Here is a 26,361-nt window from a genome sequence, read left to right as displayed (position 1 = left end):
ATGCAAGGAAAGGTTTTATAGTTTTATATTTTTTCGTAGTTCTTATTTCTATTTTATAAAAACAAATCTATTGAGTTAAGTATCAGTTACAGCAGATTCCTCAGATAGGGTGTGTTAGGGTGTGCATTTTAGTTTCAGTTTAGTTTTTATTGTTTATAACTGTTCAGTTTAGTTTCAGTTTTGTTTTAATTAGTTTCAGGATTAGTATACTATAATATACTAGAACTAATAATAGTTTAATAGCTTTTATTATAATATGGGGAATATTTGTCAGGGGCAAGATTTAAGTAGTTCAGAGAATAGGTTTTACAATACAAACTCAACACTTTGTGAGTGTAATTGACTAATAAACATAAAAATCGCATGCTTGTTGTGTTGGCCAATTTCACCAAATGAATTAAAAAATAAAACTAAATCCATTTTTGTACATTTGTATGTTATTTTAATTAGTTTTGTTTGAAAGCACAAAATATAGTTTCAGTCAGTTTCATTTTTTTCTTACGTTTTTATTTTTAATTAAATGACCTAAAGTGTATTTTCACACCTAGTTTTAGTTAACTCTTATAATGTAGTGCAACTGCAAGGTAATTCTTCTCAAACCACCTTTGGTGTCTTGGAATTGCTCTCTCTAAAACTGAAGTCCTCCCCCTATTTCAGGTAATAAATAATTGTAGACTATGCCCTATATATAGTCTGGATATAAACAGAGTAACAGAGTAACAGACACTACTGTCTGTTTCCTCTGTGCAAAATGAACACCTCGTCAGTCTCAGAGATCATTACAGGCAAATCGTTAGATCATGTGTCTACAGTAGGTGAGAGAGTTGCCTGTGTGATCCTGGGACTGTCCTTCCTGGTGGGGGCTCCGGGGAACCTGCTGGTGATCTGGACCATCCTGAGGCACGTCAAGCAGCGTTCCCACACCGTGGTGCTCATCCTGCATCTGGCCGTTGCTGACCTGCTGGTGCTCATCTCCCTGCCTCTGTGGATCTACTCTCTGGCCCGCTCCTGGGTCTTCGGGGAGGCCTCCTGCAAGGCCATGGTGTACGTCATCAATGTCTGCATGTACAGCAGCGTGTTCCTCATCACGCTCATGAGCGTGGAACGTTTCATGGGTGTCCGCTACCCGTTTGTGATGCGCTGGATGACTAAAGGGGGGGGGGGGGGTACATATGGGTAGAGTTTGTCAGTGAAGGTGTCTTTATGAGTGTAGATGCGAGTCATGTCTTCAGGGTCGTAGAAGGACACCTTTCCTCTGTCATAGTTGCTGGATTCTGATCCTCTCAGGATTCATCTGTACTGAGATGGTTTCACCAGCCATCAAAAAGTGTGACTGCCAACTCTCTTTCAAAACCTCCATAAAAGAGCACCTGTCTGCAATTTACAACTGGACCTAGACAAGTCTTCGAGCTTGCGAACATATAAAAATGGAGAAGAACTGATAGATACAGAGATCTCCATATATGGCCATATCGGATTGGCGATGACAAACTCTAGATGTGAGGGCTGTGTAGCGGCCCGAACCTCTAGTGTGATAATGTGTCGTCATGTAACATATGGGAGTTTTAGGGGAGATTATGTAAGGAATAGTTGTGATAATAACATGCTTTTGGGGGGTACTCAGTGCCGCGCTATGAGCTTGTAGATCTGCTATTTTTGAATAGCCAAAGCTAAGTGGTTAAAAATGATTGTGACGCTATCAGTGGCAGGAACTAAAATCTCGCCTCCCCTAGAAAATTAAGAAAAAGACTGACTGAAAAACAGGCAGTGAAAAAAATCCAAACAGAATAGTAGCCGTCGACATCCCAAAACAAACTGGTAAGGCTACTTCTTGGCCTCAATCATACAACCCATCTAACCCCTGCTCATTTTCTAGGGTTGGATGGCTCAGGGTTGAGGACAGAGTACGACAACTTGCTATGGTCCTGGTCTACAAGATCCGACTCAACATTGGGATCCCCCTGTATTTGTCAAAATACTTCCAAAACATAAATGAAGTCCACGATCATAACACCAGAGGCAGTTCCACTGATCATATTCAACCCAGATTTGGCAAAAACAAGGGAATGAACTCTTTCTCATGCTATACAACAAAAATGTGGAATGCCCTACCCAAAGGAGTAAAGGAGTGTAAAACCCTACTCACTTTCAAAACTGCCCTAAAGAATCACCTTCAGGAGGCTGCAATTCCAAACTGGCTGTACGGACCAGACTTTGTCAAATCTGGATTTGACTTAAATCCAGGCTTATTTAATTCTCCTTTCATGCAATAGGCCCCCGGGTGGTTCCAGCATACCTGCAAGGTTACAACAAACATATCTGCTGCTTGCTTGTACACCTGCTTGGATGAGGTGGTGCGAGAGAGACCTTGACTTGACCTTTAGCACATAGGCCGAAGACTGACCGGCAATTGAAAATATAACATCAGAAGTAGACTCTACACCTATGAAATCCCTCATAGAAAATACAAATTGTCAAGCTCCCAGGGTGTTGTTTGGGGGTGTAGACTTGGCTCAGGTTTATCAGCTTGGAGTGACGGGTGTGGGGTGCCAGGCTCACGTGAGCTTGTAGATTAGCCGTTTTCGAAGGTGTACAGAATGTTCCATGTGTTTTCTTAGTGATTATCCAAGGATTACTTTTTCGATTAATTGAAGTCGATAAGTGTGTTTTCTTTGATAATGTTCTTAATATGTATATATAAACTATAGTGATTAGTTTGATTAACTCTTGCACCCCTACAACTAATTCCAGAGGAATGCCAAGAAAAGTAAATATAACCATATTACCGTCAGTAGCAAGCAGCTCAATTGCTTCTTTATTTTACAATAACTAAATTGATTTATCTTTGACAGCCAATACAAATCAGGAGTAATGTTAGCGCAAAAAGTCATACATTTGTACAATACTGTATATGAAAACAAGCTTTGTCAGACCAAATTTATACCAAGTGAATCATATCAATATCAATGTATTTATTGTTTACAGTCATATACACAGTTCTACGTTTTTATACAAGTATCAAACTTGCTTCAAAGACACAAACAGACAAAAACAAAAAAAATTGTCTCCTCTGCCACCAGAGGTTGACCCAGCCTCGGTCAGGCCAGTATTGCACTCTGGGATATGTAGGCACAGCAAAGATGAGAAACCAAATACAGTAGTGTTTTTGGGTAGCCCTGTCACAAGAAGAGGAATTCAAGCAGCTTAACACAGTGTTCTGGTCTAAAGCTTAATTTATACTACTGTATGCAACGTCGTACTGCCGAGTATAAATTAAGCTTCAAGCAGAGGAGGATCAAAGCACGTTTAAACAGTCCGGCAACTAGAACTAAGGAGAGACATCCCACGTCCACCTGTTTCAAGGGTTCAGGGCATGCCTCAGTTGTTTCACATTTAAATAAAACACAATCTCCACTTTTGAAAGGAAGAAAAATCAATCAAATTAATACATAATAGAATCATTTCATCATCATACTAGTCTAACGGTATTTAATGCGACTCTCAAGGCACTTGATTAAAGAAACAAAGATATAAGTCTATAGTGCTTGGACAGACTAGACAGGGTGGCATTATGCCACACAGAAATGCTCTTTACAGCGCAAAAACAAACAGAGAAAAAAAGAAAAAGGGCACATTTTTGGCATTGCTGTGACTCTGAACCAGCAGCCACTGGAGCTACAGTAGAGACGATCTCTAAACGTGTCAAGAGGACATTTTCAGCTTACATTGTACCTCTGCTACTGAGTACTATTATACATTTTAGGCAGTCTATATGGCTTTTTTATAGGCTGCACTGCACAGCCCAGCATCTGAAAGCAAGATCATTCAGTATAAGTGACATACACGCATACAGCCATACATAAAAGGCTACCAGCCTTGTAATGTGTGCATTGCCTTTAGTGGTAAATAGTGAAACACAGAAGTTAGGGGAACAATAAGTGAGGGAGGTGCAAGTTAATTTTCATGGGTATCGCATCACATTAAACTAATGCAGCCATGACTCATTTTAGAGGAGTAACAGTTTCTGCTGTTCTGTGCAGGTGGCAAGGTTTGTGGTATCGTGCGCTGAGTGGAGAGAATCGTGGCATCGTGGTGTTGAGTGGCGAAGCTCTTGGCATCTTGGTATTGAGTGGCGAGGATCGTGGCATTGTGGTTTGAGTGGCGAGGATTGTGGGTTGAGGATCAGTAGTAGAAGACCAACAATGGAAGGAGGGAGGGACGTCACAGGCTGAGTGCTCAGTTGCAGAATGCTAAGTGGACCGGCTGACCGTAGAAAAGCTGACTGGAGCGCTCGGCCATGGCCTGCCGGGCCGCCTCCTTGCTGGGGAAGGTGACCAGGGCCTCGCCGCTACACTGGCCGCTGTAGTTGTACAACACAAGAACACCTTCTGGATGGAGCTGCATGGACAGACAAAAGACATGACACACACACAAAGTCAGGACGGAATCAGGGCAGTGGTTCTCAAACATTTTAATTAAAAAAAAAGGACCAGACAACCATAACTCTAGGAGTGTACAAATGCAACTTACGGGTCCATTTGTACACTCTCAGAGTTACAGACCTGTAAAGGTACGTTTGGATATTGCTCAAAGAACCCTGAGGGTCCCTGGACCCCACTTTGAAAACCACTGAACTAGGGTAGCAACTATCGATTATTTTCTTAATGTTTATTCTATCGATAACTTTTTCAATCAATCAAATCAAGAAGCACTTCAAAAATATATATTTTTAATCTTTTATACATCAACAAATCGATTAATCATTTAAGAATTATTTTATACTTTGTTGCACAACACTGTCATGCCACAGTAGTTGAAAGCTCAACTCGTCGCATCACTTATTAAAACATTTCTTCTGTAATGACATGTCCAAAATGGGGATGGATAATTAATAGATTACATTAGATAAAAAAATGTACGATTATTTTGTATAATTGATTAACTTCACCCCTAGACAGAACAAGATCAGACATATCAAAAAAGACTGGCACAGGTCCATGCAGTTAGACACACACAGAAAGACAGACGCCTGAACAACACGCAAGTCTGTTTGCTGTAATTACAACATGCCAACACCAGGCGGTGCCCCCACAAGGCTGAGAGAGAACCAAAGGGTCCTAGAAAGCCAATCAAACCAGTCCAGTAAGATAGAAAAAGATTAACTGTGGCAAAAGCGGAGTACATTCTGTTCCACAAAGGAGGCCCTCACAGGCAGAGCATGAGCCCCCAACACACACACAAACCCCAACATGCATTTGTAGTATTACTTGACACCTGATTCCACATCTTGAAAATCAAATAAATCACTCTAAAGACATGCGAAAAAATATATAATGAAAAAGCTGATCCAAGTTAGAGATTATGCTCGAAAACAACCAGCCAGGCTACAATTTCAGAGAACAGAATTAGATAGAATGATAGGGAGCGAGGGAGAGACACACACACACACAGGTACGGAGCGAGCGAGAGACCCACACACACACACGCGCTGGTACAACAGAAAGTGCTCACTTTTCGTTGTACCGGCACTTGTGCATTGTACAATAACAATAAAGTTTAATTACAGAGGATCTTTTGTTAGAAAAAGAAAATCAGAGAGGGGAATATGCACTGTGCAAGACTGCACTGTTCATTGTCCACGTAAGCCCAACATACTATTCTCACGTAGCCAGTCTACTATTCCACAATCTCTGAATGCTATAATAGTCTGGAACTACACCTCCCGAAAGCTGAGCAAGGAAGCTGTCATCGTAATTTCCATTAATGAAGATATATTACAAAATATCTTTAAAATATATATATATATATTAATTGTTCATTTCTGCTAAGCATCAAGCTATATGCTTCGATTAATTTGATTTACAGTAGGACAAATGTACGCGATTGCAAAGACGAGATGGGACATCCACTTTACCCACCCGGATCGTTTTCAGCACTATCGTGCTCCAGACTGTATGACGGAAGCATCTGAAATTTGTGGAAGGCAACAGTCTGGCTTGAGAGACTAAACATACTATGAATAGTGAATATACTGTATTTTCACTAAATACAGTGAATTAAAGAGTTAGTAAGGGAGGGTTGGTTGGTTCGTATTCAGGTTCTATGTTCACATGGTGCATAAGAATAAGAGTGTTGATTTGAAAAATAAAATATGTTTTTACCCTCTCAGTCTAGGTCAATTAATGTTTTCTCTATGCTATAAACGGGCAGCAGTAATGGTGCTGCCTGGGTAGGAATGATATGCAGTGTATACTTGAAGGTGCACCAAGTTCTCTTTTGTTGAAATTAGTTAAATGGCTCTATATCCTGATGGGTCTTCCCTGACTCTCCAGCTCTTTAGTGAACGGAAAATACATTTTCAGGTCAGCATACCAATTCCATCCAATCAGGAGAGAGAACTTACTACAGGCTACAGAATAAACAAATTGAAAATTGAAAGTGATGAAGCAAAAAAAAAGCAGTAAAAATTGGAACTGGAACACTATAAAATTCAAGCTGAAAATTAGTTCTCTCCTGACTGGATGAAATTAGTTTCCTGACCTGAAAATGTATTCCCAGTTCTGTTACTAAGCAAACACCCTATAGCAATGATTACTATCAGAATATAGAGCTTAACCATTTTAATAACCACATGTTTTAAACAAATAACACTTAAAGCACCTTTTAATATCAGTAATAGTGCAGTCTAGTTTAGTGGGACGCTTGTTCCACAGCAATTATTATGCTGGCCAATTGCTGTGACCGTCTCCATTTTTTTTCTTCGGGCGAGCTACACCGTCATAGTACTTGTGCAAACTGGCTCTCTGTGAGGTGCTTTGGACATCTGTTCATTAATTTAAATAAAATCAACAGTCCTATTAATTTGATGATATGTGAATACAGGCCCAGATGATCCAGGCTGACATGCTAAGAGTTATGAGCTTAGAATTAAAGAAGGATGGAGCAGGCATTCACATGGACCTTCTTGAAATTCGCTGGTACAGTACGTGCAAATAGACTGACAAGAGCCTTTGATAACATTGACCAGCAAATATGTCATTTTGCTGCACCAGAGGTGATTTACAACCATAACATGGACCTATTCGGGCTGCGTCCAACTCGTTACTCGAGTTTCAGCCATTGCACACATAATTAAATGACACATTCCTGGGACAATATTATCAAATAACTTTACAGTAGCATTTTTTCCCTTATGCCCAATGAAATTACCATGACCATGCACAATAAAAGCACATGACACAAGGTCTATAGATTATTAGGCGTAGGCACTTGACCATAGCCATAGGGCGGCCATTTTTCTGACTTCATACTCGCGAATATCAAGTAAGAGAAAAATGTCTGTGAATATGGTCAATTGACCCTTTGTCAAGTCCTGCCCGTGATCCCGCCCCTCTTCACACTGATTGGTTGCTGTTGCCTCGTATTGATATTTAATGTGTTCAATTCTTATTTTTTTTTAAGTGTGCATCTTGGGTGCAGTATAGTTCATCTTTTTTCAATTGTTTAGCAAACTCAGCATAAACAACCAGAAGGAGGCAGAATCAGGTCGGAACAAGGTGGAAGGAGCCTGCTGGTTGGTTGGTCGGTCAGGGACCAATCAGAAGGCTGGCAATGGGTCAATTAATCCATTAAGACCGGGAAAGCATCTGTCATTTTAGATTTTAACCACTTTGACCATTATTTTACACTTTGGCTATTAAAGAAATAGCAGATAGCTTGTAGATCTGCTATTTTTTGAAAATCATGAGCAGTTTTACAAATCTTTGAATATATATATATTTTCAAAGCGAACATTTGTAACTCAAATCTTTGCTTCTGGGGGGGTCCCTGGAACAAAATATTTTGAGATGGGGGTCCACGGCCAAATGCATATAATTTTGGGTAGTCCTTCACATGAAAAAGTTGGAGCACCACTGATATAGCAACATACGGTTAGGATTTAGAAAACATTTTTAATATGTATTTGTAAAATAAGCTGTTCCAGGGACCCCCAGAAGCAAAGATTTGAGTTACAAATATTCACTTTAAAAAACTTAATATATTCAAAGATTTACACACATTTTCACAATTTTATGAGCTTGTAGATCTGCTATTTTTTTGAATAGCCAAAGAAATCTAAAATGACAGCTGCGTTCCTTCCTGCCCGGACTGAATGGGTTAATGTTCTACTTGTAGCCTCATAATCTATAGATCTCCCAGTAGACCAGGATGATGCCCTCTCAGTCCATTCTGTGTCTTCTTACCTTGAGGAATCTCTAAAGGCACAGCCATTCTTTGGCCTGCATGAGACTCCGGGCCTGATCGCTCATCTGAAGTACTCCGCTGTAGTCATCAGGTGCATACTACACACAGTATAATGGTGACAGTCACAATGACGTACTACACACAGCATAATGGTGGACAAACAGAATGGCAAGATGCTACACTGTGGCACATCATTAAACATTCATTAAACACTCATGGAATACATGGAGATAGGAGACACGCTGAGACAGGGGTTCTCAAACCTTTTTCAGCCCGAGACCCAAAAAGAAATAATTTACAAAAATACATAATGAATAAATCACTTAATCCCCATTTCAAGTGTGAAAATAGCCGAACTACAACATTTTAGATCTGCTATTTTCACTGTTTCCTAAATGTTTTAAATGTATGCAAAATGTAGGGATTATTTATAGATTTTCTTTTTAATACAGGCAATGTAAAAAGGGGATCTTTACTTGCGACCCATAAAAACAGGTCTGTGACAAAAATGGGTTCCGATGAGTTTGGTAATCCCTGTGCTGCTAAGAAACAACAAAACACATGAAGTAGACACAAAAGACAGTAACAGAGAAAAGGACATACAGCATGTTCAGTACAAGAGCACAGCAAATGACAGAAGACACAGGATAAAACAATGTTGGTCTACAGTGGTATGCTGCAATGCATGCTGGTCCTATTGTAAGGAACACCGGTGCAGGTGTGGGAATGACTTTGTCATCCAGAGCCTGTGTGAGAGTGGCCTTGTGACAGCCAGCGAAATGTTAAGGAACTCTCACACACTCCCTCCTGAAGGATTAAGTTACTCACTTTCAGCCAGTATTCAAGACTGGAAGGCAACTGCTCTCTCACACACACACACACACACACACACACACACACACACACACACACACACACACACACACACACACACACACACACACAGACTAAACAGGGGTTCTTGTTTACATTATGAACCCTTTTCTACCCAGCATCCCCAAGAGTAGCACAGATAACATCCCTTATTTCATACTCGGAAGGTACAACAAACAGAGACAGTATTTTCTGTCACAACAACGAGCTATCGCAGGTTTCCTTCAGCCGACACATTTACTGAGTCCTGTCATGGTTCATACCGTCTTTCTTAGAAGATTCTACCTATACTTTTGGCTTGAGGCCAATGAGAAGGGAAGCAGAAAGGAGGAGAGAGTACACATGTCCCTTACTGAATAGTGGTATACTGTAGTGTCATGTTAACAGAGGCCCTGAACGGCGCAATAAAACACAGTGGCCCAGGATGACAGGGGCTGTGCTTTGGGGTTGATATAACTAAATGTTGCCACTGAATACTTGAGAGTAAGAAGGGAACACAGTTAACAAGGTACAACACTGGAAGCATTCCTGCATACAAAGTTTAGCGCTGGTCTGCCCAGCGATTTGCGAACACACACACACACACACACACACACACACGAGTGGCTGCCATGTTTCATAAACACATTGATAGCCATGGCGTACATTCCTTTGTGTCGTTCATCTCCAGTGATGTACTGACCTGGTAGCCCTGAAAGAAGCTGAGGATGTCCTTGACGCCGGTATTGTAAGGCAGGCCCTGCATCCTGACCAGGGCTCCAGGCTGGGGCAGCATGGCTGAACCCACCCCCGCTGGATGAGGCTGGGCGGCTACCGCTGCTGCCATCGAACCGGGTGGAGCCGCAAAGTATCCCACCGTGGACGGAGACACCGGAGGACTGGAGAGGACAAGGTGGTGGGTTGGGGGGTGATAGCGAGAGATGAAGAGGATTGAAAGGTTTTGTTTAACATAATGGTACCGGGTATGATACATAACACAGACTACAGAATTTAAAGTGGCCCGTTGCATACTTTATTGGGGGTAATTAAAAGGGTCCTTTGTCTCAGCTCTTCCGGTCAACAGAGCCTTGAGTCACTATAGTTGGGTGTGGTCACATGCAGACACATGTCTCCTGGTGACTTCTAACCAGTTTGAGTCACACACACACACTTTGGGAGGAGTTCTGATTGTTTAGAATCCTAATAAAAATCAACTGCATTGTCACATCACAGGTTTACAGGTGTAAACTTTTAGCCGTTTTCAGAGAGAGAAAAGAAGAGTAATCATGGACAGGCAGAGGAGAAGGGAGAGGAGTTCCTTCTCTAGAGCAACGGTTCTCAAACTTGCTCATTTCAAGGACCCCCAGTTTGATATTATGGATTTGACCAAATACCCCCATAACTCTGAGAGTGCACAAATGGAACCATAATGGACACGTAAGGGCCTCAGAGTTACAGACCCATAAGGGACAATTTAGTTCCCAAATATCAATCATTTAGCTGGGGACCCCCTGGAACCCCCTCGGACCCCACTTTGAGGACCACTGCTCTAGAGGCAGAGGAGAAGGGAGAGGAGGAAGTGCGTTCAGATTTACAGCGGTAACATTGCCATATGCAAATGAGTCCAACCGTTCCGGACTCAACAACATGGAAATAGAAAGTGTACCGTTGAGAACCTGAAAACTCAAACACTACAGCTCCTACTGTCCTCCTGAAGCATGCCTTGTGATCACACCGAGATGAGATAAACATTTATTGATCCCCGGAGGCAGAGGGACATTTAGGTGTCATATAGCAGCGACAACACAGGAGATATTTCATGTACCTGGGGTAGTATGAAGTGTAGCTCATGTATATCTGGGGTAGTATGCAGTGTAGTTCATGTATATACCTGGGGTAGTATGCAGTGTAATTCATGTATATACCTGGGGTAGTATGCAGTGTAGTTCATGTTCATATTCATGTAGAGCTGAGGTTGAGGGGAGTAGTAGGCGAGGGTTGGAGCAGGGCTGTGTGCCGAAGTCTGTGCCGTTCTGGGAGTGGCCAGCAGGGGGGGCTGATAGAGAGCAGCCTCTGGCATTAGACTTGCTTGAGGGAAAGCCGCATAGGCTGTGGGGGGAGACAGACCTGGGGACAAGGGGAGACACACAGACAACAGACCAGCTTCAGTACAGTACGTCCACAACCCTAAAAAAGGTCCCTACACGCCATGTCCTTTAATGATTTGATGTCTGCCTGCTTATTTTACTCATTTTTTGTATACTGGTTGCTTATTTTACTCATTTGTTGTATACTGCTATGTTTTAAAACTATAAAGCACTTTGTGACTGTCATACAGTCTAGATAAAATATACTTCCACACTAGGACTGTGACGCATAAACAATCCTAAAATGCATCAGCGAATATTTCACATCAAACTTCTAATTTGGTGATGCCTCTTTCATACAGGTTGATGTTTTTATTCCCGCTTATATCGCGTTTTGTGTGGATGTACTCATGACACGAACAGCACCAAAAATAGCCTATCTACAAGCTCACAATTGCGGTTTTCCATGTGCAAAACCGGCACTCAACCAAGTATAACTCAGGCTTAACAGCCACACAAAACGCTACATGAAGCCCCAAGACTGATGGTTCAGTAGCGAGACATTTAACCATCCTCTACTCTACTGTGTTAAAGCTACGATCTGTAGGTTCTGTATTGTGCATTGTCTACCTCTCTGTAGGTTCTGTAGGTACCTATCTCTGTAGGTACCTCTCTGTAGGTTCTGCATTGTGCATTGTCTACCTCTCCCGACGGAGAGAGTTAAATCACAACAATGTTTCTCAGTCATCTAGTGTCCAACCCAATGGGCCGTCTGCTTCGAATAACTTTATTGACATAGTCAACCGGTGTCCTATCCGACACCGGAGACCTCCCTCCAACCACTGCAGAAGTACTAGCTAGTTATTGTATTAACACACAGTAGTACTCTAGCATACAGACAGATTGGTTAAAATATCATTTTATTCATTCATTAAAATGGCATTAAACAGCCATGTTCCTTCAATCGTGCATCGCTAATACTACAGCAAAGTTGACAGAATTCAAGCCTTAATCAGAGAGCTTTGCATGTTCTGTCCTTGAAGCTGTCCTCCTTCCAATGTAAACATAAACAGGTGTGTGTGTGGGTGTGTGTGTGTGTGTGTGTGTGTGTGTGTGTGTGTGTGTGTGTGTGTGTGTGTGTGTGGACATGCACAGGTCAGTGTGATTGTATTTACATACAAACGTCAAGCAGCAGGGCTGTGGGCGACCACACAGCTACACACCATTCCACACAGCAAACACTGGTGACACATGACACTGCCGACCTTGCAAAAGGGGCTCCGGGTTGCCAGGTTTGTTAAGCTGACAGTACCTGGCAACCAAATGTGACCTCCACGACTAATTCCAGCGAGATCGGGGTCAAAGATTATGTGAAAACACAAACGGGCTTCTTCACAGGAACTATACAATGTGACACATAGTCGCGGTTGTCCGGTAGAAACCTCATATCTCCACATATCAATGTATGCGTTTTGTAAATTAACGCCCTACTTCGTTGTACAAGAGTGTCGTGCCAAATTAGCAAAAATAGCAGATTTACAAGCTCAAACACGGCACAATGCGACACGTTGTGAGCTTGTAGATCGGCTATTCTTGATTTTTTTTTTAAGTGATTATGAAAGTGGTTAAGTAGTTATCTGTGGGTTTTTATGAATATTTAACCAACGAAAAATGATAGTTTTGGACATACAAGGTTTCTACGCGACAGCGACGATTAGAGTGAACAGAGTAATGGATGGTCATCAATGAGCGTATTGTGAAACTGGGAAGGGGGGCTGCTTAGAGGCTGATAAGCCCAAATCTAATCTCCCTCACTAGTGAGATAGGAGCTCCACAGATCAAAGTACACCAGGCAGTCAATGCACCATTTAGTGCACTACACACAGGCACTGGCTTTAAACCACAACATACCCAACACTGATAGAAGCACCAACAAAGAAGTAGAGGTGCGGGAGGGGGGAGATTTATTCAGAAGATCAATTATTTTTGTGATGATCGATTCTTTGACAGCAATATTTTTTTTGTTGTGAATTACAAATATACAGTTTATTATACATTTCCTGATTTAAATTGGTTTTAAATTTGTTTTATATATTATGGCTTCTGTTTTTGAAAGACAGCATTTTTTTTATGGCAGAATGAAAACTATCAAAAGTTGCAATCAATTACAGAATTGCAAAATACCAGAGATATCTTGAACTTCCGTGACCAAATATAAAATGGTGTGCCAAATACAAAAATCGAATGAAGAGGTCCCTGGGCATTCCCACTAATAAACAAGACTTAACGACTTATATTAACAACTGTGTTGTAGGAGAGAAAATAAGAAGACTCGAGTAGACTAGTGAAGCCAGTAGACTAGTGACTCCATGACTACAAGGGTACCTACATGGTAGTTTGCAGGGTGGAGGGGACAGCCCACTGCGATTGAGCGTTCCTCCCATCAGAACGATGCTCATCTCATCAGTGGAACACTGGAACACCTCCACATAGCGGTCCTTCATCGTCTTCTTATGACACTTCTGGGAGACCATGAAGGCTCTGTCAGAGGACTTCATCTGGATGAAGGCATCGCCTGATGGTCGTCCCTGGAGAGGCAAGAGAGAGAGACACGTTGTTAAAAATGCACAGTAATTAACCACAAGTTAATTGTTTGCTATTCTGGGGCAAAAAATAAACAACTAGCCATTTTTGGCGAAGATATTTGGTGTAGAGGGAAGAAAGGAGCAGACCTAGAATAGAACCATGGGGAACGCTGGTCAGCCAAGTAGGGTTTAAGAGGTTGAAAGAAAATGCAGGATGCCATCATATTTTCCAGACTACTAATAGTAACACATAATTACATCATGTGATGAGCATTCAATTAAATATTTCTGGTTTTAAGTGGTTATCTGCATTGTTAGTGGAGGTATTTGTCGTAAAATACATCGGGAAAGAGAGAAAAAGACACTCAAATCCTCAGTGTTTATTTATCCATTTGTAACTCAAGAGTTTATGAATGAACCTGCAAATAACACTGATGATTTTACAGTGCAGGGGAGAGGTAAACAGATAGCATTGGAATGAGAAAAATGAAGACTCTTTCAGTTGCCATGAGATTCAAACCCACAGCTTTAAAAAGATAGGGGAACAGACAAGGGACAACTTCAGATATTTACATACTAGTCCATATAAACAACATCTCAGTTGATTTTTAAAGGAAAGAACAGAAATGTTCACCATAACTGCTGCTTATTTACACATTTTCTGAATGTTGGGGCCAGGCCGATTTAGCTGTTTAAACACAGATTTCCAAAATGTACATAACGTATTTATTGTTTATGAGAATGCCAAATGAATAACAAAGCTACTGTTTTTCACATGATTTGAATTCCCAGCTGATCTGTTGCTCCCTGGCATCCCTATTCTGGCATGTCATAATAGGTGAACATTCGTGAAAATGGCAGATCTACAAGCTCACAAGCTGCGAGCTTGTAGCCCAGAAGTATATAGGGTTTAAATCAGTGGTTCTCAAAGTGGGGTCTAGGGACCCTATGGATTCCTCAAGGGGGGTTCCAAACAGACCTTTACAGGTCTGTAACTCTCAAGAGTTATAGGGGTCCTTGAAATTAAAATGCTTGAGAACCACTGGTTTAAATTGTGAAGAATACACATCCCACTGAGCAGTATGCTCGAATTGCGAATGCCCTGACCCCCATGATCTGACCTGCTGGTTGAGGACCATGTGGACTCCATGAGGTTTGATGTCGACTGTGTGCTCTCCCAGGAACTCCAGGATCTCCTCGATGCCGGCGGTGTAGGGCAGGCCGCGCAGCCGCACGCAGTCACGCGTGCTGTTGGTGGCCGGAAGGTACTGGGGCGAGGTCATGACCGGCATGGGTACGATAGGAGGAGGGGGCAACGTGGGGATCAGAGGGGTGGACATGTAGCGGTTCAACACCTGTCACATGGAGGGGGAAAAGTGAGCTAACCGGTCGATCTTCAATTCCTCGTTGACTTGCAGTGAACCTTTAGCCCTTTCAGAATGTATCGTCAAAGCAATGTTTGTCTTAATTAGAGAAAAACTTGCTAAACAAAAAAATAAGGCAAAATAGGCACAAGAAAACGTAAGAATACAGAAAATACTAACACAATAAAATGGAATTGAGAAATGAAGGTCTCGCCATTCATTAAGGACAATATCAGTCACCAAAAGTAGGGATGTTTGTTTTCAATGACTGTGAAAACATGCATCCCTGAAAACATGGTTAACGCGGAATTTTAAGTTCAATTGGGCTTATGTAGGAGGGGGGCATGTCTGATCAGAGGGATATCATACATCTACATCCTGAGCAGACGAGCAAAGGACCCCCAAAAGTGTTTTAAAGTGAAAGTCCATTTAAATAACATGTTATTCAATCAAATACGTTCAGGGTTTTAAGTAATTGAGCAATAGTATGACAGCTTCATCAAATGTTGCAAGTGTCCAACATCATGTCACTTATGGAATCCCCAGACGTGGTTGGTTTGACCACTTTTCCACATTCAGAGTTATGATAATTATGACACATCTGTTGTTGTGCAAGTCGGTATTTCAGAAGAAACCAACACAAACCTGTTTCAACACAAAAGACGACAAGAGAACTTTTGTTCTTAGTGACAGAAGTTTCCTTCCAGGGGTACAGTAAATTCTATAGCTTCTAGTTTTATACGTGTTTTTAAAGTATGCTTTACTGCTTTACTGTATCCTGTTCCTCATACCACAATATACAGTATACCAGCATGGATATCCAAGCGTTACTCACACTTGCGATTTTCACTACAAAAGTAGTGAAAATAGCAGATCTACAAGCTCACAACGCACACCACAATGTTTAAAAAAATCTAAAAAAAAGGAACGATTTTGGACATACAAGGTTTCCCACCCAACAGCAACGCTATACTATCTCTAATGCTGTACTGAAACTAGCATTCCCTGGAAATGCCAGCTGCCAATGACCTCTGGGTGAATGAGGAGATCAAACCTTCACAACAGTATAGGCACCCAGTTACAGTATGTCTCAATGCATGAGCCACTTCTGAGCATCAGAAGTGGCTATTTGGGAGATTTCTGGAATTTAAAACAGAAGATTACAATGAAAGGGCAGTTTTCAGAGCCATCAGAGGCTCACACTGCATCAAAATCATCCTCCTCCTCCTCTTCATCATCATCAGTACCTGCTGGACTTCTGCGGCCGTGCTGCGGAACAGCTCGATGTAGCGCTTGCCGAGGATCTGCTTGTGCTTCTTCAGGGCGTTCTGGGCGTACTCCTCGCAGGAGAAGAGCACGAAGGCGTCGCCGGTGGGCCGGCCGTCGGGGTACTTGACGAACAGCAGGCCCTCCGTGGCGTCCGTGACGGGGCTCTCCGGGCCCAGGAAGGTGAGGACGTCCTGCGGCGTGGCAGTGAAGGGGAGCCCTCGCATTCGGATGATCACCTGGTTCTCTTTGGACAGGAACTGGGCCACCTCGTTGGACGTGCCTGGGTTTTTGGTTCGGAACATAAAGCAGGACGAGATGTGAAACCCCTGGTTTTAACAAAATGCCTTCTAAATCTGTAGTTCTCAAACTTTTTCGTGCCAAGGATCCCCAAATCTGAAAAACATGTGTGCCAGGGGGACCCCCAGAAGAGATTTGTGTTTAGAAAATTCTAAAATGTTAAAATTCCAGATTTTTCTAAAATGTTGCCAGGCACAAAATGCTATTCTTTTATATATTATTATTATTATTATCAACTTTTCATAAGTTTTCGAAAATAGGAGACCAACAATTTTTGAATAGCCGAAGTATAAAATAGGGTTACAGCGGTGAAAATGATTGTAATGCTATATTAACTAATCTTGCTGGGGATCCCCTTCAAGCACTCCTGGGGGTCCCCGGACCCCACATTGGGAACCACTGGACTAAACCATCACCAACAGGTTCTACCTTATACCGCAGCTGTCAGATCACAAAGACAGAATGCATGCAAGAGGTTTTGAAGGTTTAGTGAATGTTTTACATAGTTGACATACATATATTCTCTGTGTGGTTTCCCTTCTCTTCCGTCATAAACAGATCATTCTGGTTGCACTGGCTTCCCTTCTCTACTGCTCTGAATAGAAGAGCATTCTGATGTGTGACGTCTATCTGCTGACAGTCCAACGTGCCTTCAATCTATATTGATCTCATCTTGTCTGGACAAAGTCCACAGACAGACTGGATGCCGATGTCATTTATCTGCCTTGAGTCATGTCTGTCTCTGTCATTCATTCTCCGTCTTAGGGGAGCAACAGTTAACCGAACTAATCAATTTAATTTTACTAAACATAATTGGTTTGTGGGAGGGATTTCAATTTAGCTTTTTTTCCCCCTTTCAAATATTTTAAAAGTAGCAAAAATACCTGATCTACAAGCTCACAACACGTCGTGTTGAGAGACCCGTTGTGAGCTTTTATCTCAGGTATTTTTGGCAAGTGTGTGTCACGCATCTATTTTTGCTTCGAATTCTTTTGCATCGATTCGTTAATCAATTAACCCATTAATACCTGGAACGCATCTGTGTCACTTTAGATTTCTTAAAATTGTGAAAAAATATTTTTTATATTTTTTTCAAAAAACTGCTAGGATTGAGATTTTTTTTAAAGAATCGCCTCAGGTCTTAATGGGTTAATCAAAAAAGTAATTAATAGAATAATCACTAACAAGATAATGGATAGTTGCAGCCCTATTCTTTTCTCTCTCTCTCCTCTGCCCACTTCCGTCTCATACCGCACGCCAACCCCCCACTCATGTCCCGCGGTGCTGCAGCCTGCCGCGCCGTGTGCTCCAGAGGACTAGGCCCTGCCTTTGTCTCTTCACACCCCCTTTGTGTGAGCACTGAGCTGGGCTTTTCACCGGCCGACAGCCCCCTCTCCCCCCTGGGAGCGGTGCTTGGGACCCGAGTGAACAGGTGAGCTGCTGTTAGCCGAGGGGGGGTAAGGTTTCTCTCCAGCTCCAAGAGGGGTGGGCAGGGGATGAGGGGAAGGGGGGCTTAGCTCACAAAGCGCCTTTCATTCCCCACAGGATAAGCCGCTGGAGAGTCTCGGGCGGAGGGGGCACACAAGTCAGTAGGCGAGGGGCGATACGCAGAGAGAAGTGGCTGAAAGAGGGATATAAAAAAGGATGAAACGGAGGGCAAAGGAGAAGGGTAGAGCGTAAAAGAGGAAGTAAGAGGATGAGAGGCGGAGAGAGAGCAAGAGACTCCCTTCTGTTTTCTAACAACCTGCTCTTTTACCTACATGGGGAGGGCTCCGTCTGGGTGATGAGGGGTAAGACTGTAACTGAAGGCTCACACACACACACACTCACATGCACGCACGGTCGCACGCACACATACACACTAAGCAAAACCCTTTCAACATGACTCTTCAGAGGAAGAGAGAGATGAGGAGAGAGGGAAAGGAGGCTAGGGGGAAAAAAGAGGAAAAAAATCTGAAATCTGACCTCCAGCGATCTTGAGGAATTCCTCCCCTGTGGCCTTGTACACCTGAACGGACGAGAGCAGGTTTAGCTTTAGCAATTAACAGCAACTCAAAACCGTGCGGGAACAACATGTCATGTATACTGCCCACAAGATGACATTGAGCAAAATGGCCATCTTCAACCTGTTTCACAAAAACAAAGCGAGCATTGAACATGAAATCAGTAGTGGGGGACGAGTTAAGATACTCATATGTGAGATCCAGTTATTCAATTCAGACAGCAGGTTAGGTAGTATCTATTTATTAACCATTACTTTAGATAACAGGTTGGCATCTATTCACTTCAGATAGCAGTGTAGTATATCACTTTAAATACCAGGTTGGTATCTATTTATTCAATCTATCACTTTAGATAGCAGTGTAGTATCCATTTATTCACAGCATCACTTTAGTTAGCAGGGTGGCCCCACTATTAGTCCCATCTGTGAACTCTGGGACTCTGTCACATAGCACTGCCACCTAGAATTGAGGGGTGACGTTCTTTTTTTGACCCATTTCCAAATGTTGTATACAAAATTTAAAAAGGTAGTCCATAGCTCCTACAGATCGTTTCAGTAAAGACAGTAATATTGCATTCCGCTGTGAAACAACCTTTTAAAATGTTGTGTTTATATGTGTATTATATTTTGTATCTTCTCTTTGTGAGGATGTCTCCCGTGTGTCAGGGTTTCTGCAGGCTTAGCCAAGTCAGATTTAAGACAGTTTAATGCCACTCAGAATTAAATTTAAGAACAGTAATTGCTGGTGTGGCAGAAATTGGTGAGATTAGATTGCATTGTGTTTGTCTGTTTGCTGGATGTTGAACTCCAAGAGAAAAATATAAATATAGCACGGAGCAGTAGGGCTGAATCACCAGTTTTGTTGTAGACTAAGACCGTTTTATTTTTTACTTGAGGTTTAGTAACTCTGTCCGCTTTTGTTAACTAGCAGGGTTAAGGCAGCCTGTTTCCCACAGAGCTAGTTTGGGTATTTGTTATTATTGTGGCCATGTTCACCCTGATGTTAAATGTCACTATTGTTGTGAATATACTGTAAATGTCACTGTGTGCAGTGGAACATTTATTTCATTACAAGTCTGTGTTGCACACTCCCACAGATACGGGGCGATTAGCTATTTAGAAAAGTTTAAACTAGATTTTGTAAATGAGAAATCAACCAATGTTGAACAATTGCATGGCCAGAAACAGTTTTTGTTGGACTGTACAGGTTTAGTCACTTTTAGATGGGGGACGGGAGAGCACTATGAGGGGGGTCCAGTGCAATAGAAAAACCCAGAGTAAAATCAGTAAAGTAGAGGCGAGGAGAGCTGATACTATGTATGGAAAGCCGCCAAAGTTAGACCGCATCGTCTGGTCCCCCAATTTTCGATGGCAATGGTATGTGATTGAGTCCCAGAGCTACAGCGAGGGGGGGGGGGGGGGGGGGGGGCTACCTGGCTTCATTCAAAGTTCACTGTAGATGAACTCTTGTCTTCAATACAGGAACATTCAATTCAGCCAAGCGTTGAATTATGTTCACATAAGTTATGAAGCATGTGAGAAGTGAGATCCACAACTTCAAAGTAACAGGCCATTACGAATAGCAATTAACATCAGTTTAAGACTTATGTCACAAGGATATATAGGTTATATGTATCAAATTGGACCCTTCAATGAACACTGAGGATTTTACTGTGTATATTCTGGATGGATTGCAGTGTTAATTCATGATGGATGAATTGCTGTGTTAATTCATGAAGCTGTTAACTCTCAGAGTTAAATGAACACTGAGGATTTTACAGTGTAGAGTAAACAGGTTCGAACCTCGATGTATCTGCTGCCCATGTGGTGTTTATGTCGCTCCAGGGCCAGATCTCTGTGCTCTGTGTTGACGAATCGAACCAGGGCCTCTCCGTTTCTCCTGCCCTGAGCGTTCAGACACAAGGCCACACCGCCCCTGCGCACACACACACACACACACACACACAGTGTTACCTTCTGTATGATGAAGATGTGACATTTATACATTAGCTAGATTTCCAAACGGTCCCAAGGCCGTGAGACAAGTCCAGATGTGCCTTTTAATTTACTATATCAGTACTTTATGTGCACTTTCCAATACAAAGGCAAATTCTATACCGTAACAAAACATATTTTAACCACTTTCAACCTGCCATCCCTATATGGGCATATCATTATAGGTGCAAATTGTTAATTTTAATACATTTTTAATGCAAACATTCTATTTTTTCCCGCAAACATTTTCAAAGGTAGCAGCTCCACAAGCTAACAACAGTTCCCGCGACGCATTGCGAGTTTGCAGCCATCGGCTATTTTCTTTATGAATACAGGTGTGATTTTGACTTGCCCATTGGTGTGCATTGGGCACAAAACATTTTTAAACCACTGAGCTTGATTATCCAGCAGCTAAGGACCGATAGAGCTTAAAGGTAGGGTAAGTGATTTTCTTTGGTTAAAATAAGTGTTAAATAGCTCTATATTCTGATAGTACTCATTGCTATAGAGTGTTTGTTCAGTAAAAAGGAGTCTCCTTGTCTCTCCAGCTCTTTATAAAACAGAAAAAGCATTTTCGTTTCAGTTTCCAATTTTATCCAATCAGGATAGAGAACTCAATCAGGATATAGATTAAACAAGTGAAATTGTAAGTGATGACACTAAGAAATGAGCAGGCAAAATTGGAACTGGAACACTATAAAAAATAAGCTTTAAAATGGGTACTTTCTCCTGATTGGCTGAGATTTTGACACCTACCGGAAAATGTATTTTCTGTTTATTAAAGAACACTCTATAGCAATGATTACTATCAGAATATAGTGCTTTAACCTTTTAACAAAATACTTTTTGTTTTAACCAAAAAATATCACTTACCCTACCTTTAACTATTATTCATTAACACACACAAAATGTATCCTGTGCCTTATTTTTGCATATTTTGTCAAAAGTTGATTAATCTGTTGGGCTATCATTTCAGATGAATGAAAAATGGATAAGTACAACAAGCATTAGAGCCGTTAACAAACAAGTGTTTCCAGTTCAAATCAGCTGCTGAGCCAATGAAACAAATCTATGGGAAAATGAACTGGAACAAGAAACGGGTATGCCACCTTCTGGAAAGCCCGGAGTCCGGGACTACGGTTATACAAAGAGCCATCTCTCTCCAAGCCTTGACCAGGCCTAGCAAGTACCTCATTAGTTTCTAGGGCTTGAGAGGGTTCCAAATGGACCCTTACAGGTCTGTAACTCTGAGTGTACAAATGGAACCAAATGGACCCATTTGGTTCCATGTGTACACTCATTTATGGGGTCCTTGAAATTAAAACGTTTGAGAACCACTAGTTTATAGGGCAAACATAGGAGGAACTAGTCCTTCCACTTCTTCACCCCTGGCCTGATTACTGCACACCAGAACCTCCTTTTGATTGGGCCTGTGGCCCGGTAGGGATAATCAAGAGTTCATGTTTTGAAATGGACGGCGGCCAGAGAAGCTTAGAAGCGTAAACGGTTTGACCGGGTCACTGGAAGAGACCTCTAAAGCTTCAACATACTTGGCAATGTTGAGGCCTTTGAAGAAGCGAGCGATGTCCTGGTCTGAGGACTGCCATGGCAGGCCTCGCGCTCTGATCACCGTCTCACTGTCTACTGGCTCTGTCTTACTGCTGTGTACAAACACACACACAAACGAGGGAAATACAGGGACACACATGATTAGAACAGGATGTGAACAGTGTGCGTGTGTGTGTGTGTGTGTGTGTGTGTGTGTGTGTGTGTGTGTGTGTGTGTGTGTGTGTGTGTGTGTGTGTGTGTGTGTGTGTGTGTGTGTGTGTGTGTGTACACCTTACATACCTTGTACATCAAATAGCTAAACTATTTTCACCAAATGTTGGCCTATTCATTTTTTAGAGAATGTTCGCCTAGCATGTCATGCCCAGAATTGGGACGCTACGGTGATTAAGTATGGATTGTCTTTGTGAGAGCACATTCTTTAAATGCCTCTGCATCTGTAGCTTTTAGCTTGAGGCTGGACTCGCACATATACGCGCTTCAGACGCAGCATTTTTCCAGTTCACTTCCATTACATGGGAGAAAAGTAGTAAGTCTGACGTGTGTGAAGCGCCGGGTTCAACATTGATGAACCGGGGCGCCAACCAAAGGACAGAAGCACCGTGCGTTGAGCCCTCTAAGCAGCCATGTAGTTTTCTTTCAGTGAGTCAAAACGCCAATGCAAGTCAAACAAACCACACACAGGAAAACAGGCACTCATGCCGGCAATGCCCACCACCCGTAAGAGAACGTGGGAAATGTTTAAATCAAATGGCCGCGTCTGGCGGATAGGCTTGTGTTTCAGATGCGTTGGCTGTAGCGCATGTGTGAGTCCAGCATTATTGATTCAGACCTCTCAGGTCACCTAGGACAAGTCTAATTTCTGTCCCCAGAATCATAACTAAACGTGGAGAAGCAGCGTTTCGTTTTTATGCACCACATACTGTATGGAAAATACTCCCAGAAAACTGCAGCTGCAACTCGGTTCTTTTAAAACAAAGCTTAAGATCTTTGCCACTGCCTTCTACTAAAGGTTTCTTTTTTTCCATCATTTCTTCTGCACTGTTTTTTTAATTCCATCCGTTATTATTCTACTTAATCTCTTAATACTCTGTGTCTTAATGTCGCAATGTTAAGAAGGCTTTTTCGACATCCTGGTCATTACAGTGTTTATCTATATGGAACCACCCACTCAAAAAGAATGCTGCAAAGTCCTAGCGCAAGGATATTTTGAAATGCAACAAGTCTTCTGAAAATATAAAAATAAATACATTTCCAGTACATTTCCGGTGGCTGGGGCAGACACTCACTAATAAATGTAGATTTTAATAGTGTTTAGAGAAGATGTTCATGTGGAAAGGTTATTGTGAAACATATGAAGTACCAGAGAAAGAATGTATCAAAAATAACTGAAAAAGTTACAGTTTAACTTTAATGTTTTATGTTAAGCATTTTGTATTGCCTTGTTGTGCTATACAATTAAACTTCACTTGCTTTTAGAATTTCTAACTTAATATGGAGAAGTTACCTGTCCAACACCATCTTCAATTAAACGTAACAGACTGCCCACTGAGGCTCTGCCACTGAAGCCACTTACACAGAAAGTGCTCAAACACAGTAACACACTCCTGCTGTTAAATGCCAGGGGTTGTCAAGGCAATAGGCTATTGGCTGTGCGAGAAAGGCGGGATTTGATCACACTGCGACAGGATAGCTGGGTGAGCGCTTGATGGCAAAGTTGGACAGCTTTAATTACACCCTTGTGGTCTCCTTGTTGCTGTAATCAATGGCAGGAGCCTGAGGTCTGAACATGGGAGTTGGGTAGTCAGTCAGGCGTGAGCCAGAACTCTAAACTACAGCCCTGGCTAATAGGTGTGGTTCAACACGGCACGACACTGCAAGGGAGATGGATAGTCTCTATAGATTCAGAAAAAGGTCAAAGCCCCTACGTACCATGCACCGGATTCAAACTTGTACTTCACCGCTTCGAAGCAGGAGAACTTGTGATCTGGCGGGGAAAGATAATAACACACAAATGAGTATAAACTTCATTATAGGAGATAGTAAGATTTCTTTAGACTGAAGACACTCTTTTTCGTTTTGCGGTGAACAGGTTAGCCCAGCCTAGCAGCTTGTGTTTTCATTTCCCATTCCTATTAGACAATCACACCCAGGAGATAGATGGGCTTGGCATTTAATAACGGGGTATGGTGGAGAGGGGATCGCCACAGGCAGATGGAAAGAAAATACTTGGATTTGTTTTACGCTGCCCTTAAGTGCAGCATCGTGTGGGTTCAAAGTAGAGTATGTGACATTTTCTGGTTCAAACAAAAGTTTTTTTGTGAAAAGGTTAAATCTCTATATTCTGTTTGCTCAGCAACAGCAACTATAATAACAAAAATCCATTTCAGGTAGGTTGCCAGTTTCATGGTTTAAGGTTTACCGCAAAAAATAAGCACGGTTTAGCATAGAGGCAAATACCTTCTGATTGCAAAACAGTTACTTGGTATTGGGGTAAATGAAATCCTCAGTGATCTTTTATCCACACATGTAACCAAATGGACCCTACATTTGTACCCTCTTAGAGTTAAATCAACACTGAAGATTTTACTCTGTGTACTGTACTTTGGGGTTGAGTTGAGATGTTTCTAAACCCTTGTTTTACCATTTTTATAAATATTACACTTATTTTATTTAGCCTTTTCCTAATAAAGTTGTTTTCTCATCTCATTTCTTTCAATGGAAAGCGACTAGAGTACTTAGAAAAATGCTACACAAATCTGAGATATTAGCATCATTATCATTATTACTACTACTGATACTACTATGGGTGTGTGTGGCATTTGTTTTTCCCTTTCAGCACCTTTGTTATGAAGTGGGATGTGCGTGATTATTACTGTGCGTGTGTCGTTACTTACTGTTGGGTTCAGCCAGGAGGTGGAGGATTATCTGAACCATACATTTCACCTCCGTCAAGCCCATCACCTGCTCCGACATGGGAGGAAGACCCACATCTACACACACAAGCAGTTAAGGAAACTACCCTCTCAAAATTGACAGTGGACACAGTCAACCATTTTTAGATTATCACAAAAAATGTCTCAACTTGGATAGTTTGATTCTCATCTTGGCAATAGTATTTTGTTCTTTTGTAATTGTATTTTGGAATATTGTCATTTAATTTATTTAGAAGTGAATTTGTATCATTGTGAGACCAAACTTATAACGCTCCTCTAAGACGAAATCTGCATGTAATAAGTGTGGATCGCACTGTAGCATTAAGATGAAACTACTTTTGGCAGGAAGGGCTGGATTTCTGATCCACACATGAAAATAGGGTTCAGTATTTAGGTTTTTACCATGAAGCCCCACAGCTATGATGCAGGTCAACAGACTGAAAATGCAAACACGACAAACTATAATCACACAAAGGAGGATACATTCCAGCATGGAGGATGGGGTGAGGTCCTGCACAGGGCCGGCGTTGGGACAGCATTTGTGAAACTCTTTCCTCACGTCCACAAATGAGAAGAAACACTCTGGGAGGACGAGGTTCTAAAGAGAAGAGATCAATGGGAATTAAGACTCTACGCGTAAGCAGACATTAAGGGGTGAGAGAGGGAATACCAGAAACATACTGCCTACTCCCCTCTACACATTATCAGATTTAGGGATGTGATGAGGAACACAAACGCAGAGAGTGCCAGAAATGGAATGGCTCTTTACGACTACCAACCTCATCTGAAACCCAGCCATAGCGTATGGAAACAAATCCAGAACCCATGAAATATGTTTCACGGCACGATACGATTCACTTAGTTCTTGAGTCGCAAAGAGCCATTAGTGAACCAATGTTCAACACATCACAGGACAACAGATATGTGTTAGGGGTGGGCGGTAGAAACAGAATAGAAGGTATGAATTTGGCATGGATTTTGACCATACCGTGCTGACCGGTAGAACTTGTTCTTGTTTTGCATTTTTTTACCTGCTCTACTTGAAGTCAGTTTTTATTTTTCACTTTCTACAGCTTGTTTTTATTGTATTTAATTGTGTTTTTCACAGAAGCATTTGTATTTTTCTTTCCTATTATTGCAGTTTTGCACAAATGTTGTTAAAGT

The 26,361-nt window shown here is 41.8% G+C and overlaps 2 protein-coding genes across 3 annotated transcripts in view; one reads left to right on the top strand and one right to left on the bottom strand.

Moving 5' to 3' along the window:
• Nucleotides 1-751: 751 nt before the first annotated feature.
• LOC311043152 (leukotriene B4 receptor 1-like) lies at nt 752-1,180 on the top strand (the record flags this gene model as incomplete). The annotated part of the gene is made up of 1 exon (XM_084054339.1): nt 752-1,180. One exon carries the CDS (start codon nt 752-754, stop codon nt 1,178-1,180), a length of 429 nt encoding a protein of 142 aa, XP_083910465.1.
• Nucleotides 1,181-4,241: 3,061 nt separating this feature from the next.
• Nucleotides 4,242-26,361, bottom strand: part of esrp2 (epithelial splicing regulatory protein 2) — a 36,446-nt gene continuing 14,326 nt past the window's right edge. Inside the window, exons 5-17 of one of the 2 annotated variants that reach the window (XM_084066510.1) lie at nt 25,681-25,795; nt 25,159-25,254; nt 24,194-24,248; nt 22,246-22,356; nt 20,504-20,636; nt 18,664-18,706; nt 16,380-16,681; nt 14,890-15,123; nt 13,573-13,771; nt 11,022-11,223; nt 9,800-9,995; nt 8,244-8,342; nt 4,242-4,398 (exon numbers count right to left, since the gene is read on the bottom strand). In XM_084066510.1, the coding sequence (XP_083922636.1) occupies nt 8,256-8,342; nt 9,800-9,995; nt 11,022-11,223; nt 13,573-13,771; nt 14,890-15,123; nt 16,380-16,681; nt 18,664-18,706; nt 20,504-20,636; nt 22,246-22,356; nt 24,194-24,248; nt 25,159-25,254; nt 25,681-25,795 (1,773 nt within the window). In that variant the 3' untranslated portion in view covers nt 4,242-4,398; nt 8,244-8,255. The remainder of the gene's footprint in view (nt 4,399-8,243; nt 8,343-9,799; nt 9,996-11,021; nt 11,224-13,572; nt 13,772-14,889; nt 15,124-16,379; nt 16,682-18,663; nt 18,707-20,503; nt 20,637-22,245; nt 22,357-24,193; nt 24,249-25,158; nt 25,255-25,680; nt 25,796-26,361) is intronic. The other variant, XM_084066509.1, reaches the window with a different exon arrangement.

Source organism: Gymnoscopelus microlampas (genome assembly GCF_963454915.1).
Source record: "Gymnoscopelus microlampas genome assembly, chromosome: 1".
NCBI lineage: Eukaryota > Metazoa > Chordata > Actinopteri > Myctophiformes > Myctophidae > Gymnoscopelus > Gymnoscopelus microlampas.
Note: the sequence above shows the minus strand (reverse complement) of the source record. Positions and strands in the feature narration are given on the sequence as shown.